The sequence below is a fragment of the Neodothiora populina genome (assembly GCF_041146345.1).
Source record: "Neodothiora populina strain CPC 39397 chromosome Unknown canker_contig_1, whole genome shotgun sequence".
Lineage (NCBI taxonomy): Eukaryota > Fungi > Ascomycota > Dothideomycetes > Dothideales > Dothioraceae > Neodothiora > Neodothiora populina.
Window position 1 is genome coordinate 13,718 of NW_027191419.1, and position 13,063 is coordinate 26,780.

At 52.1% G+C, this 13,063-nt stretch overlaps 3 protein-coding genes across 4 annotated transcripts; all 3 read left to right on the forward strand.

Annotated features, from left to right (window-relative positions):
- Positions 1-235: 235 nt before the first annotated feature.
- Positions 236-2,665, forward strand: AAFC00_000004 (uncharacterized protein; the record flags this gene model as incomplete). 2 transcript variants are annotated; one of them, XM_069348655.1, is made up of 5 exons in its annotated part: positions 236-971; positions 1,039-1,272; positions 1,323-2,008; positions 2,080-2,242; positions 2,322-2,665. In XM_069348655.1, the coding sequence occupies 5 exons, from the start codon at positions 236-238 to the stop codon at positions 2,663-2,665; spliced, it is 2,163 nt and encodes a 720-aa protein (XP_069196173.1). The 2 variants fall into 2 exon arrangements, with proteins under 2 accessions (XP_069196173.1, XP_069196174.1); XM_069347761.1 differs by having other exon boundaries at positions 776-971.
- Positions 2,666-8,343: 5,678 nt separating this feature from the next.
- Positions 8,344-9,567, forward strand: AAFC00_000005 (uncharacterized protein; the record flags this gene model as incomplete). The annotated part of the gene is made up of 1 exon (XM_069344474.1): positions 8,344-9,567. The coding sequence occupies one exon, from the start codon at positions 8,344-8,346 to the stop codon at positions 9,565-9,567; it is 1,224 nt and encodes a 407-aa protein (XP_069196175.1).
- Positions 9,568-9,918: 351 nt separating this feature from the next.
- AAFC00_000006 (uncharacterized protein) lies at positions 9,919-12,325 on the forward strand (the record flags this gene model as incomplete). The annotated part of the gene is made up of 2 exons (XM_069345604.1): positions 9,919-10,178; positions 10,231-12,325. The coding sequence occupies 2 exons, from the start codon at positions 9,919-9,921 to the stop codon at positions 12,323-12,325; spliced, it is 2,355 nt and encodes a 784-aa protein (XP_069196176.1).
- Positions 12,326-13,063: the final 738 nt, after the last annotated feature.

Genomic DNA, 13,063 nt, shown 5'->3' on the forward strand with positions numbered 1-13,063 from the left:
TGGGTCAACGAACCCTTCGTAGCGGCATTAGCTTCATCCTTCTTCTCCTTTGCAAGCTCCGTATTGTTGATGTTGCTTTCGAGCTTGGAGCACTGTCGAACGATCAGACCCGCTTCCATCATTAATATGTATCTCTTGTTTTCGCTGCTCTTTGACATGGTCATTGCACGTACCATGTGGCTCGGTGCTACGTCGCAGATGCGTGTTCACAGCTGGCGTTGGCATCAACGTGGCAATGCTGTTTATGGAGGCGAGTGAGAAGAGGAAGTATCTGGGGACAATGTATTCGCTGTTGCCACCGGAAGGCATAGCTGGGATTCTGAACCGGAGCGTCTTCTGGTGGCTCAACGGTCTATTTCTGAAAGGGTTTCGAAGTATCGTCAACCACAAGGACCTGTATGCATTAGACGAAGAGCTGTCTTCCGAGAGCTCTCATATAAGGGCAATGAGCTTGCAAAGCCGCATTCGTCGTGGCAAGGGGCATGATTTGTTGCTGGCCACGACGAGGCTCCTCTTTTGGCCGCTGCTGCGCGTCGTACTACCTCGCCTTTGCTTAATAGCTTTCACTTACGCCCAACCAGCTCTGATCAACAAGATAGTGGACTTCGCAGGAAATCCCCCTGAAGAAGGTAACAAGAACCACGGATACGGCCTTATCGGTGCTACCCTCCTGGTATACTGTGGTATTGCGGTCTCGAACGTGCACGCAAATCATGCGTTCAATCGGGTTCTTGTCATGGTGCGAGGAACCATGATCATCTCGATTTACGAAAAGATGCTTCGGCTTCGCAGCGATTCGCCCCAGCGGGGATCAGCCGTGACTCTCATGAGTACGGACGTTGACCGCATCTGCACCGTACTCGAGCAGGTGAATTCCTTGTGGGCTGGCACAATTGAGGTTGTGATTGCAATGGTCCTACTGGAACGAGAAGTCGGCCTTGCGGCTGTGGCACCCCTGTGTTTTGGAATAGGTTAGTGCGAAACCGACCAGCATAAGCAGAGCATGACGTCGAGGAAATGCTAATCCCAAGACCACAGCTGCGGCTTTGGTAACCTCTTTCATCTCCGCCAAGTCTCCTCGCTACCAGCAGGCGTGGTTCAGGGCCATCGAGAAGAGGGTTTCTATCACATCTGGCGTGCTCGGTTCGATCAAGGGCATAAAGATGATGGGTCTTAAGCCCTTGGTCTCGAGCATTGTGCGAGACCGCCGAACTAATGAGATCAACCTTTCGAAGGGATACAGATATATCAACGTTGTTCTCAATCTGCTCGGTAGTGATACCCATCATTGAGTCATCGCGTAGACTAATTGGTACTCGTAGTGAACTCGCAGCTGGTCTTCTTTCCCGTCCTTGTTTTTGAAATATTTATCGCTACCAGCGTCGACCACTTCACTGTATCCAAAGCCTTCACGACACTGTCAATCACAGCTCTCTTATCCGGACCATTAATTGAGATCCTCACGAACATGTATCTGCTAGCATCAGCTGCTACGTGCTTCACCAGAATTCAGGACTTCTTGGTCCTGTCCGATCTCGTGGATCGAAGAACCGACGAAACGAGCGGAACACAACAAACCAGGAGGTATTCCGATATCACTAATACTGCTGTAGCGATCAGACATGCCGAGATCTCCGCTAGAGCAGACTCAAGCCCTACCCTGAGAGACTTACATATAGACGTCATGTTCTCGAACCTAACAATGATAGTAGGTCCTACTGGTTCTGGTAAATCAGCATTGTTACGAGCCTTACTAGGGGAGGTCTATATCTCAGCTGGAACCATTACGATTGCATCCAAGAAAGTGGCATACTGTAACGATCAGCCCTGGCTTACAAATGATACGATACCTGCGAACGTCGTTGCAGGAAACCACTACGATCCGGAATGGTTTGCGTCCGTGTTGGACGCCTCCGGATTCGACGAAGAGCTTCGGGCACTCATTCGCGATGGGGTCAGTATTGGTTCAATGGGGCTGATCCTTAGTGGAGGGCAGAGGCAACGCGTTGTAAGTGCTGAGCTGATTGAATCAACTCTTGAGCCCGCGATGTTGTCTACTAGCTGCTGACCGTCGAGAAGTCTCTGACCCGTGCCATATACTCCAAGGAGAGGATTATAGTCCTCGATAATCCCCTTAGCGGTCTCGACGCTCATACGGAGGCAAGGGTCATGAATGGGCTCTTTGGCCACGGCGGTCTACTGAAGAATGGGAGTTGCGCGGTGATTCTGGCCACAAATTCAAGTAATATTCGAATTACTTCACCATCCCAATCTCCCTGTACATACGATCTCAGTCGAACCAAGTCTGACTTTCTTAGCAGATTACCTACCACTGGCAGACAAGATCATCGCACTCGGCAGCGACGGTCGAATTAGCTATCAGGGACCGTTGGATGATTTCGCTGCGCAAAGCAACCTCACACGGATCGGCAGTAATGAGATGCTGGCTCGGCCTGGCGCCAATGCCCCGGTGCCTATAGCTGCTCCTCTCGACCCACTGCCGCCTTTGCGGCGTAGCGTCCCGATCGTCCCAGGAGACGTGTCTCGTAGGACTGGCGATCTCTCGGCGTACCGGTACTACTTGCTGGCTCTTGGCTATACACAGACGTTTGTCTTTGCCATCTCGATCGCGCTTCGCGTGTTATGCATTCAATATCCTCGTTAGTGTCGTCTGTCCTAAGTCTCGTGCTCGTAGGCTGGTCCCGGGGGTTGTGACTGTGCTTCCACTGACTTCCACTTCCAGAGACCTGGCTCCAGCGTTGGGCGCAGGCAAACGAGTCTTCTCCAGGGACGGACGAAAGACTATATCTCGGCGTTTACGTGGCGTTCGCCGTGGCTGCACTTCTGTTCGTGGGTTGCGCGCTGCTGCAGATGTTCATAGTGATCGTCCCACGCTCTGCAAGCCGACTACACGCGTACCTCCTCTCCGCCGTCATGAACGCACCGTTTTCATTCCACTTCAACACAGACCAGGGGACTACACTCAATCGATTTAGTCAGGACATGTCGCTGGTTGATTCTCAGCTTCCATCGGTATTTTTGCAGACCTCGACTGCCGTGGCCAGCGCAATCGGTGGGGGTGTTCTGATCGCAGCCGGCTCTAAATCCATGGGGATCACTATCCCTTCTACGTACTCGTTCTCTATCTGCTGCAGAAATTCTACCTGAGGCTATCTCGCCAGGTATTTCACATCCTTTCCTACCGCATTCATGTGTATCTTCGCTAAGTACGACCCAGATGCGCCTGATGGATCTTGAAGCCAAGTCAACTCTCTTCGGCCACCTTACCGAGACTAGTAGTGGACTAGATACCGTCCGTGCATTCGGGTGGCAAGAGCATCAAGTCAAGAAATGTCTCGATTTGCTTGATCACTCGCAAAAGCCTGTCTACCTGTTCCTCTGCATCCAGAGATGGCTCGGTCTTGCTCTAGACCTACTGATCGCAGCTTTGGCCGTAGTCCCGGTATCGCTAGTCATAGGGCTTAGTGGTAGTACGAGTAGTGGCTCTGTGGGAGTTGCGCTTGTCGGTATTCTTAGCTTTAACCAAGTCCTCGCCCAGGCGATAACTTCCTATACTACCTTGGAGACCTCGATCGGAGCCATTGTGCGGATGAAGAACTTTGTTGCGGCCACAGAGGCAGAATCAGACCCGGTGACACCAAGGACGCCATCTCTGGATTGGCCTACCTCGGGAAACATCGTGCTCCACAACGTAGTAGCGTCAGATCTCCCGAGGATACGCCTGTGATCCGCGAGCTAAATCTCTCCATCTCAGCTCACCAAAAAGTCGCTATCTGTGGCCGATCAGGTCCCGGAAAATCCTCGCTGATTCTCCTACTGGCGCGCCTACTCGATATCTCGTCTGGGACCATCACTATCTATGGCATACCGATTGATGAGATTCCCCGCGAGAGATGTCGTTCGAGTTTGACTTTCCTACCACAAGATCCGGTCGCGATACCTGGGACAGTACGTCTGTATGCCGATCCTTCGTCAACAAAGTCAGATGCGCAGATCTTGCAGGCACTACAGAGCGTCGGACTCGGGGATATCTTCAGCCTTCCGGGCACTTCAGACGCCGAGATGGACAGCGTCCCGTTGTCGAAAGGCCAGAAGCTGCTCTTTTCTATTGCGTATGCTTCGCTTCGTGAGAACAGCATCATCATCCTTGATGAAGCGACAAGTAGTCTCGATAAGGAGAGCGAAGAGAGCGTGAAGCGTATCATCCTTGGCGAGTGGAAAGAAAGGACAGTCCTCGTTATTGTTCACCATCTTGCGACGATACTCGATTATGATATGGTCGCAGTTGTCGATAGTGGCCGAGTAATGGAATATGGGAGTCCAAGAGAATTGCTATCTAAACCTGATGGTTGGTTCAGAAAGCTATGGGACGTCTCAGCATAAAGGCTTTCCATACAAGCTACACTACACTAGTAGTATCCTCACCGAGAGATTGCCTAGCCGCCGCTGTGTAGCTTGCAGGACATGGTTGAATTCCAAACTCTGAACATTGTTCCAAGCAAGGTGAGAGTTCCAAAGCGAGCGCTATACCTTGGCACAACGTGGGTTCTGTCGGGCATGCTCGTCCAGTCTATTTGATTACAGAAGATGTAACGATTTGCCAAGTAAGGTGTAAAGCCAGTGGGTGTGCTCATGGTTGTAGAGGTAAAGTGTATGGAAGAAACATGCAGATCGGAAGAATTCAGGACTGCTAAGAGTGTGGGTTGCAGTGCTACCAGAAAGCCCTGGCGATGGTGATTCAGTCATGGTGACAGGATGAATGTACTAGGATACCCGTAGTCGACTTGACAAAACCACAACAAATGGCAGCTTCTCTATCGGGAAGGACCTCGGTGCTTGTCATTGAGAAGTCAGTGACCCTCCACTGAGGCGTCACTGACCTTCGATTAGTGAGTTACCGCCCATTGATCAGAGACTCATCGACTCTTCATCAGGGCGCCATGTCATTGACGAAGGCATCCATCAGAGTCATCGACTGTTGTTCATAGTAAGGTAGAGTGAATCTCGAACCAAAACGAGCTTCGCCGGCCGGGTGAGACTGGAGCGTGCCAAGCTGTGGCGGCCCGACTATGTTCCGAAGCCGGTTCAGGCAGCCATCTCCATCTCCATCTCCATCTCCACTATATACTTTCTTGTTATCATCCATGACCAAGACATGACCAAGACATGACGTGGTTCATCACAGATTCATCGGTATTGCCATCTCTCATTGCGACAAAGACTAGATCTTCACTTTTCGAATCACCGAATCTCAGTTGAGACGGCACGCCATCATCGCCGCTCGTCGGACGCGTCTCTGCATCGTCGACTAGGCTTCACCGATCTGGCTCGGCCCATTTGCGCGAGGAAGGTCGACCAACCTTCGTCCTGGTCCATCCCATCCGTGCGGCAAGCGTCTCATCTTCTGTCTACCTGGCTCGTCCCACATGCGTGGCTGAGTCTCGCGGGCTTGAGGTCTGACCTGTCCCGGCTTGCGTGACAAGACCTCGTCGACGTCGGTCTGCCTTCTCCCGATTGCGCGTCGAAGCCCCGTCGGTGTGTGTCTAGAAGACAAGAGTCAAGGCTGCTTGAGCCTCCGACTGCTGCAAAAGCCTGGGTGGGTGGGATCTGTACAGCCGCCGACACCACTTTTCTGTGCAGGGGAAAGGTATACCTCTTGCGCCTGCCTTGTGAGTCGCTGACACCCTATATACCCTAGCGACACATGATGGCATCCACCGATTCTCGCAACGCCGATGCGAGGCCCAAGCTCAGATTGGATGGCGACGCTGACGAGCTGCGACTGAATCTCGGGCCCGATGGCATACACTGGATCATCTCCGGCGCTCAAGTCGGCGCACGATGGACACATTCCGACTCGCACAACGACGAGCGATGCCGCTACCTCGGAGGCCCGTCCCCCCTCAATTGCAAAGACAGCCCGCTGCGTCTCTGGATCGGTGCCTTGGACGCCACGCAAGAGCTCCTGGTCATGTTGACAATGTCCGTCAAGCTCGCCTCTTCCTCACACTCTCGACCCCGACGCATGTTTCTTGTCGTCCCTGCCGAGTCGCTGTCTCTCGAATCGTGTGCTCCCGCCTTCCAGAAGCTTGCACTCGACCAAGTCCCCGAAGCACTCTTCGAACGACCCAGTGACGCACGCTCAGCGAACTCCAACGCTTATCTCCACCTCAGCTGCGCGCTGGAGAGCCCCAAGCACCGATCCTCGGTCATCATGCCTGCTCGCCAATACGAAGGCCAAGTCCGTGGCACCGCCTTGTCCCTTCTCGACTCGTTCAAGTCGCTTGCCCATAGCGCTCGATTCGATCTCTACCTCCAGTTCAATACATACGCGCAGCTCGGCCTCGTCAGCCTGGAGGAAAAGCTGAGGAATACAACATACGCTACGCCAGGCTTCGATCTACAAGGCATGTATCGCGGCCATCGCCATGGGGGAGTCAACCTGTGGGCCGAGCAGGGCTGGCACTGCGGCAGCCCCACACAACGTCGGAGCAAGCGGAAAGCGTCGCAGGAGCCGCAGCCACCCCCGCGCTATCTTGCCCCGTCCGCACAACCAACCGCCGCCGCGACAGAACCTCCTCCTGTGTATTCTGCCTCCAACCGGCCCGATCGGGCAAGGTCAGACCCTGTCAGCACCCGCGAGCGACAGCCTTTACCTGCGACCGCGCATGGTGCTTCGCTTGAGCCCACTAGAGAAAACGCCGTAGTGCCCGCCAGTAGCCCACCCGTCGCTGTGCTGGTCCCTCGAAGCAGCACGCCGGAAGAGCTTGACGTGGGCCTTGTCTCAGAGCTTGCTCGAGAAACCACGCATCCCGAGCCAAGGTCCGAAACGTCTGGTATACGTGAAACACCATCACCGCGGAGGGCGACTGCCAGTAAGGATGCCACACTCACGGCCCCATCCATGACCATTTCTTCACTGCCGAGCCTCCGCTTCTTCGATGAAGTGCCCAATTGGCTGACGACTGTGTGGAGATATGACCCCCTCGTGCATTACAAGTTTTGCTTTCTATTATTCCGCCTCGGTGCCTCTGCGAAACGAGATGATGCTGAACTATACCAAAAGACTCGAGTCAGGGGAACCAACCATCTAGTTGTCTTGCAAGCTTCTCAGCTCGAGCCTGATAATGACACAGCGCCGCAGCCAAAAGCGCCGTTCCCAGTCACCGGCTCGGGTGTAACTCGACCAGGCGCGTTGCTACACGAGACCTCGGACCTGATCGCGTGGATGACGATTGTGAATACTTCGTGTGATACTGCCATGTTTGAATCGCTAGTCATGTTCGAGAGACAGAGAAAGCACGTGCTCGACTTGTGGCAGATGGACACCAATGGTGAGTATTTCCTACCGGATACCGACGTGATGCAAGAGGTAATGCATCGCCACCTTCGGCTCATGGAAAGCAAAGCCTCCATCGTCTGTGAAGTGTGCTTTGACCACGGATATACGGCGCTGCGAGCTCAACGTGACATTATGCCCAAGATGATCCAGGCGTTGGATGCTCAAAAGAACGCCCAGATAGACATATACAATGAATGATAGGCATCGATGGAGCCGAGCTCTCCCGTTCACCCCCTTGTCGCTGTGATTCGGTCTCAAATTGCCGGTGCAAGGCTTCGATCGGTGTCTGGTGATTCTTGTCTCCCTCACTCCCGGGAGCAACAATGACCGTGATCCCGAGACACATTTCCTATCCGAATCATCATAGTGACAGCAACAACGGAATGCTGACCGTACACCATCGATGTATCGGGGATGCGCTATCTCACTTGTACGAACAGCAGAATCGTCGCGTTGTTTTGGTGGGTTGTACATGGATGGTCGTCGGTGAGCAGTACGAATAGAGGTCATGATGGCGGAAAAGCTGGGGCATGGCAGCTATTTCGTGGGGCCCACACGATTCCCCAGCCAAATTAAACTCAGGGTCGTCCCCGTTGCATACTGGAGTAAGCCGCGCGCTAGCGTTGCCCTACTGCATAACTCTATCTCTCAGGTCCCATCGAGACTCCAGCGCTGGAAGTCTGTGCCTAACAAACAATTGCTCGCTCAAGAGGTATTTCGTGAGTGTGGATCATAGCGGTCTTCTTCTGAATCATAGTCATGGCGGTCCTTGTCTGTTGTCATGGCACAAATGTCCGGCGGTCTATCGGTTGTCCACTTCCCGAACCCCGCACTTGTGAGGTCGATGCGTACCTTCCATGGTCATTAAAAAGACTTTCATTCGTACCTCATAAGTGCTCGCATTGGAAGCACTCTTTTCCAGACCCGCGACTTCCTGTTGACGAGTAACGACCCAACTGATTCGCCTCTGGACCGACGACATGACCTCAAATCAATGGCGCCCTGGCAAACGAGTCGCCATCGTTGGTGGCGGTCCAGGCGCGATATCCACCGCTCTTGCTTTCTTGAGGAAAGACTTCGACGTACGCATCTATGAACGGCAACCAGAATGCAAGGCTATCGGTGGCGCTGTGCTCCTGTCGAGTCCGGTCTTGGCAATATTACGGTCATACGGAATGGACCTAGATGTTGTTGGAGAGCACACTGTCACCTACTTCAAAAACAAGAGTGGCCTTGAACGGGTCAAGCTGCCCTTCAATCCACGAGTCGAGAAGCACATGGGCATCAAAGGCTGGCACTATGGTGTTCTGCGGTCTTCTGTATTCAAAAAGATGTTGGAACTTGTGCCCGACGGCGTCATCCACGCGGGCCATGAGTTTGTGAGTTACAGGGAGCTCGACGACAGCGTTGAGCTCGAGTTCCAAGGCGGCAAGACGGTCACGACCGACATTCTTGTTGGGGCAGATGGTATTCGCTCCAAAGTCTCGGCTCAAGCCTTCGGCGACCCTGGCTTGTTCCACACAGGTATCCGACTGTGGCTTGCCTGGTGCGACCAGATTCCGGACATCCCACCCAACTACGGCTATGTCTCTCACGATTGGCAGTACCAGGCCAGCTTCTTCCCCATGGTACACGACGGGAAGCCGGGTTTCGAATGGTGGATTGTTGAGCCGTCGTGGGAAGGCAAACCGGTGCCGAAAGACGTGCGTTCGCATGTCACGAACATCTTGAAAGATTGGGCCCAGCCCATGCCTCGCTTTCCGGAAGTCACCGATTTCGACTCTCAAGTCTATCGTTGGGAGATTTATAACCGACCTTCCATGAAAGAATGGTCCAAAGGCAGAATCGTCTGCGTCGGTGACGCTGTACACCCTGTCTCGCCTTACGCAGCCTACGGCATGGGAATGGCCATTGAGGACGGTTATCACCTTGCAAAGCAGCTCGATGGCATTGACTTGCGAGACATCAAGGCAGTCAGCGCAGGATTCGACCTTTATAACAAGCAACGAGTCGACTTCGTCAATCACAACATGGAGTTTGCGCGCTTCCTTGGGCGCATGTTTCACAGCGTTCCTCGCCCTCTGGCCTGGATCCGCGATGCCATCTTCGATTACACCCCGTTCATGAGTAGCTTCATGAGGAAGGGCTATCTTGAGAAGTCCGAGAAAGAAACAATCGATCTGAAAGAGCTCTACGTGGATTAGTGTCGTTCGGCATCAATCATTCATATCTCTTTATCGGTTCCGTTATCAGATAGCCAATGTGCCTGCATGGTTATCGCTTCATCGACGAAGGCCTTCATCTTTATTGTGATAGGGCATCGAGGCTGGAGCCTTGATGACGTCAGCCATCTATTATCGTGCATGTTGACCTGCTATCTCGTTCACCGCTATGATCGAGGTAGGTACCTGACGATGTGGGATTTAATCACGAGGGTCTAGATAAGTCTCTTTATATCACCTGAACACTACAAGTACGAGAGTGCTCACGGCTTCGATTGCCATGTATTGTACATACCATTATCGAGGATTCACTTCAATGTTAAAAAACAAAATATGCATCTCTTGCGATATCATGTGCTGTGTTTTTCGACCATCGTCTGCTGTGTGGCATCCTTGCTCTCGACAGATGGTATCAAAGATCTTGTCAAGAGAAGGCTCCCTAACCACGTGGATGACTTCTCCTTCACTCTGATCAACGTTGCCAGTGTAAGCACCAATATCACCGTCGCTGCGAACGATCATTACACAGTATATACTCCAGTAAATGGTACGATAGATATTCAAGGCAACTCATTGAGTGCGCTGGCTAGCGGGTCAGTATGAAGACTGCATCGGGAGTACAGCAAGATCTGACTGTGCGATTAGTTTGCATTGGTACCTTGCAAGGGTGGCCAATGTCGACATTCACTGGTTCATCGGAAGCAGGCTGCATCTTGCGTCTCAGCATCTTCCCCGCATCAACGCCTCGTACAGCAGCTCGAGCATAGTGCCATGGAGATACCACTTCAATACTGTGACCTTTTCCTACACTTCAGCCTTCTGGACCTGGGAGGACTGGGAGCTTCAACTGGACTGGCTCGCTCTCAGGGGAGTAAATTTACCCTTGGCCTGGGTAGGACAAGAGAAAATTCTTTATGATGTATTCTCTGAAGCAGGATTCGAAGATTCCGAGATCTTTTCCTTCCTCAGTGGTCCAGCTTTCCAGGCTTGGAACCGATTTGGCAATATACAAGGATCATGGAATGGTAGCCTTCCTACAACCTGGATCGACAGCCAATTTGCTTTGCAGAAGAAGATTCTTAAGAGGATGACAGAGCTTGGCATGACTCCAGTCTTACCTTGTTTCACCGGCTTCGTGCCATCATCTGCCACTCGACTCTACCCCAATGCGTCTATCGTGGATGGCTCACAGTGGAGTCACTTTCCGTCCAGATACACTAACGTGACATTCCTTGAGCCTATGGACCCTCATTTTGCCGAGCTGCAAACGAGTTTCATCTCAAAGCAGGCAGATGCCTACGGAAACATATCAAGCATTTATACGCTTGATCAATACAACGAAAACAATCCCTACTCAGGGGAGTTGGACTATTTGCGTAATGTCACATACAACACCTGGCGGAGCCTGAAGAACGCAGATCCGCACGCCACTTGGATAATGCAGGGCTGGTTGTTCTACAGTTCCTCTTCCTTCTGGACCGATGAACGCATTGAAGCATTTCTCTCGGGAGTCGAGGTAGATAGCGATATGCTGATCCTAGACCTCTTCTCCGAGTCGAAACCACAATGGCAACGAACAAATTCATACTTTGGCAAACCATGGATCTGGTGTCAATTACACGACTACGGTGGGAACATGGGCCTGTACGGTCAAGTAGAGAACGTCACGAATAATCCGATCGAGGCTATTGCGAACTCCAGCTCTCTGATAGGGTTTGGCTTGACTATGGAAGGCGAAGAGGGGAACGAGATCATGTACGACCTACTCCTTGACCAGGCTTGGTCCAACACGCCGCTAAACACCGAGATATACTTCCATGACTGGGTGACTACCCGTTATGGTGGGAATGGTCCCGTTCCAGAGCATCTATACCGTGCCTGGGATAGTATGCGTACCACTGTCTACAACAACACTAACCTTACTGCTGCGATCGCTGTCACGAAATCCATATTCGAGCTGATACCAAACACGACAGGACTTGGTCGGATAGGTGAGCATTCTACCGCTATCCAGTATCGACCAGAAGCCCTAGTGCAAGCATGGAACGCTTTTCACCAAGCTTCCATCATGAATCCGACTTTACTGCAGAGCGCTGCCTACAAGTTCGATTTAGTCGACGTCACGCGACAAGTCATGGCCAACGCTTTCCAACCATTATATGCAACCTTCGTCGCAGCAGCAAATAGCTCACTCAATACGTCATACTCTCCAACAACAGCTGCGAAAGCGGGATCGTCAATGCTCTCACTGTTGTCAGATCTTGACACAGTGCTGGCTGCAAGCGACATTCCTCATTTCTCGCTTGCCGCCTGGATAGCCTCAGCACGAGCGCAGGCATCTCCAAAGCCTATGAACAGCTCTTCCAGCATCAATTGTACCCGCCTTAGTGACATTGCGGCTCTCTATGAATACAACGCGCGAAACCAAATCACTTTGTGGGGACCGACCGGACAGATCAGCGATTACGCCTCCAAGCAATGGGGTGGCTTGGTCAAATCGTACTACATACCTCGTTGGACTCTGTTTGTGGAGGATCTACTCAAAGGTAGCAACGGCACATCCAGCGATGGCGTCAACCCAGCGTTGACTCAAGCTTTAATGTCTTTCGAAGAAGACTGGCAGGTCCAAACATGGGGCGAGCGCGCTGATCAGTCGTACGCCACCGCCCAGGGAGGTGATTTTGCTGGAGTGCTGGCTTCGGTGGTTGACAAGTGGCCTGATGTCTTCGGACATGCATGATAGTACGAAAATTACAAGAAACCTTGCGTGACTGATTGGGACTTGCATCGTATCTTGTATGGATGTGATATGTGCATTTCTTCATGTTCTCCTGGTCGTGGGATAGCATCTTTGATATCTTCAAAGGTAGTCTCGAAAGCTTCATCTAGCCTATTGCGAGGAGTTGAGGGGATGGGTGGTCGTCAAGACCATGACACTGGAAAGTGTGCATATTTTGGGCATCTTGACTACATTATGTTGCCAGACATGGGCGATTCCTGGTCATGATGGAGGTGGGGTGTGAAGAGCCATGTGGTGCGCGGCCATCCAGCAGCAAGATCGGCGAGTGATGGCCACAAGTCTTTGCAACAACGAGCGAATAGTCTTCTTGACTGGAAGTACAAAGATGCATACGCAAAGAGTAGAGACTTTTCATCCTAGATTATGTACAAGATCGTACGAAGAGTTGAGTGTTGCCTGTACCAGGCCCAGAAAGTCATACATTCGAGGTAAATACAGAATCGTTGTAGGTGTGATTTGCATCACCTGCGTCACTCCTCGTCGAAGGCAAAAGCTGAGAGATCGCCCTGACTGAGACGATCCTGGTCCTTACAGTACTCTCGGATCAGATGCTCTGAGGGACGACCGAAGCTGGGGAAAAGATATCAGTAGACATTCCGATTTAGAGTCCACACGCCGGTGAATGAGTGTGATTCTGATACCGAGACTCAAAACAACTTACAAATTGTCAAATGGTTC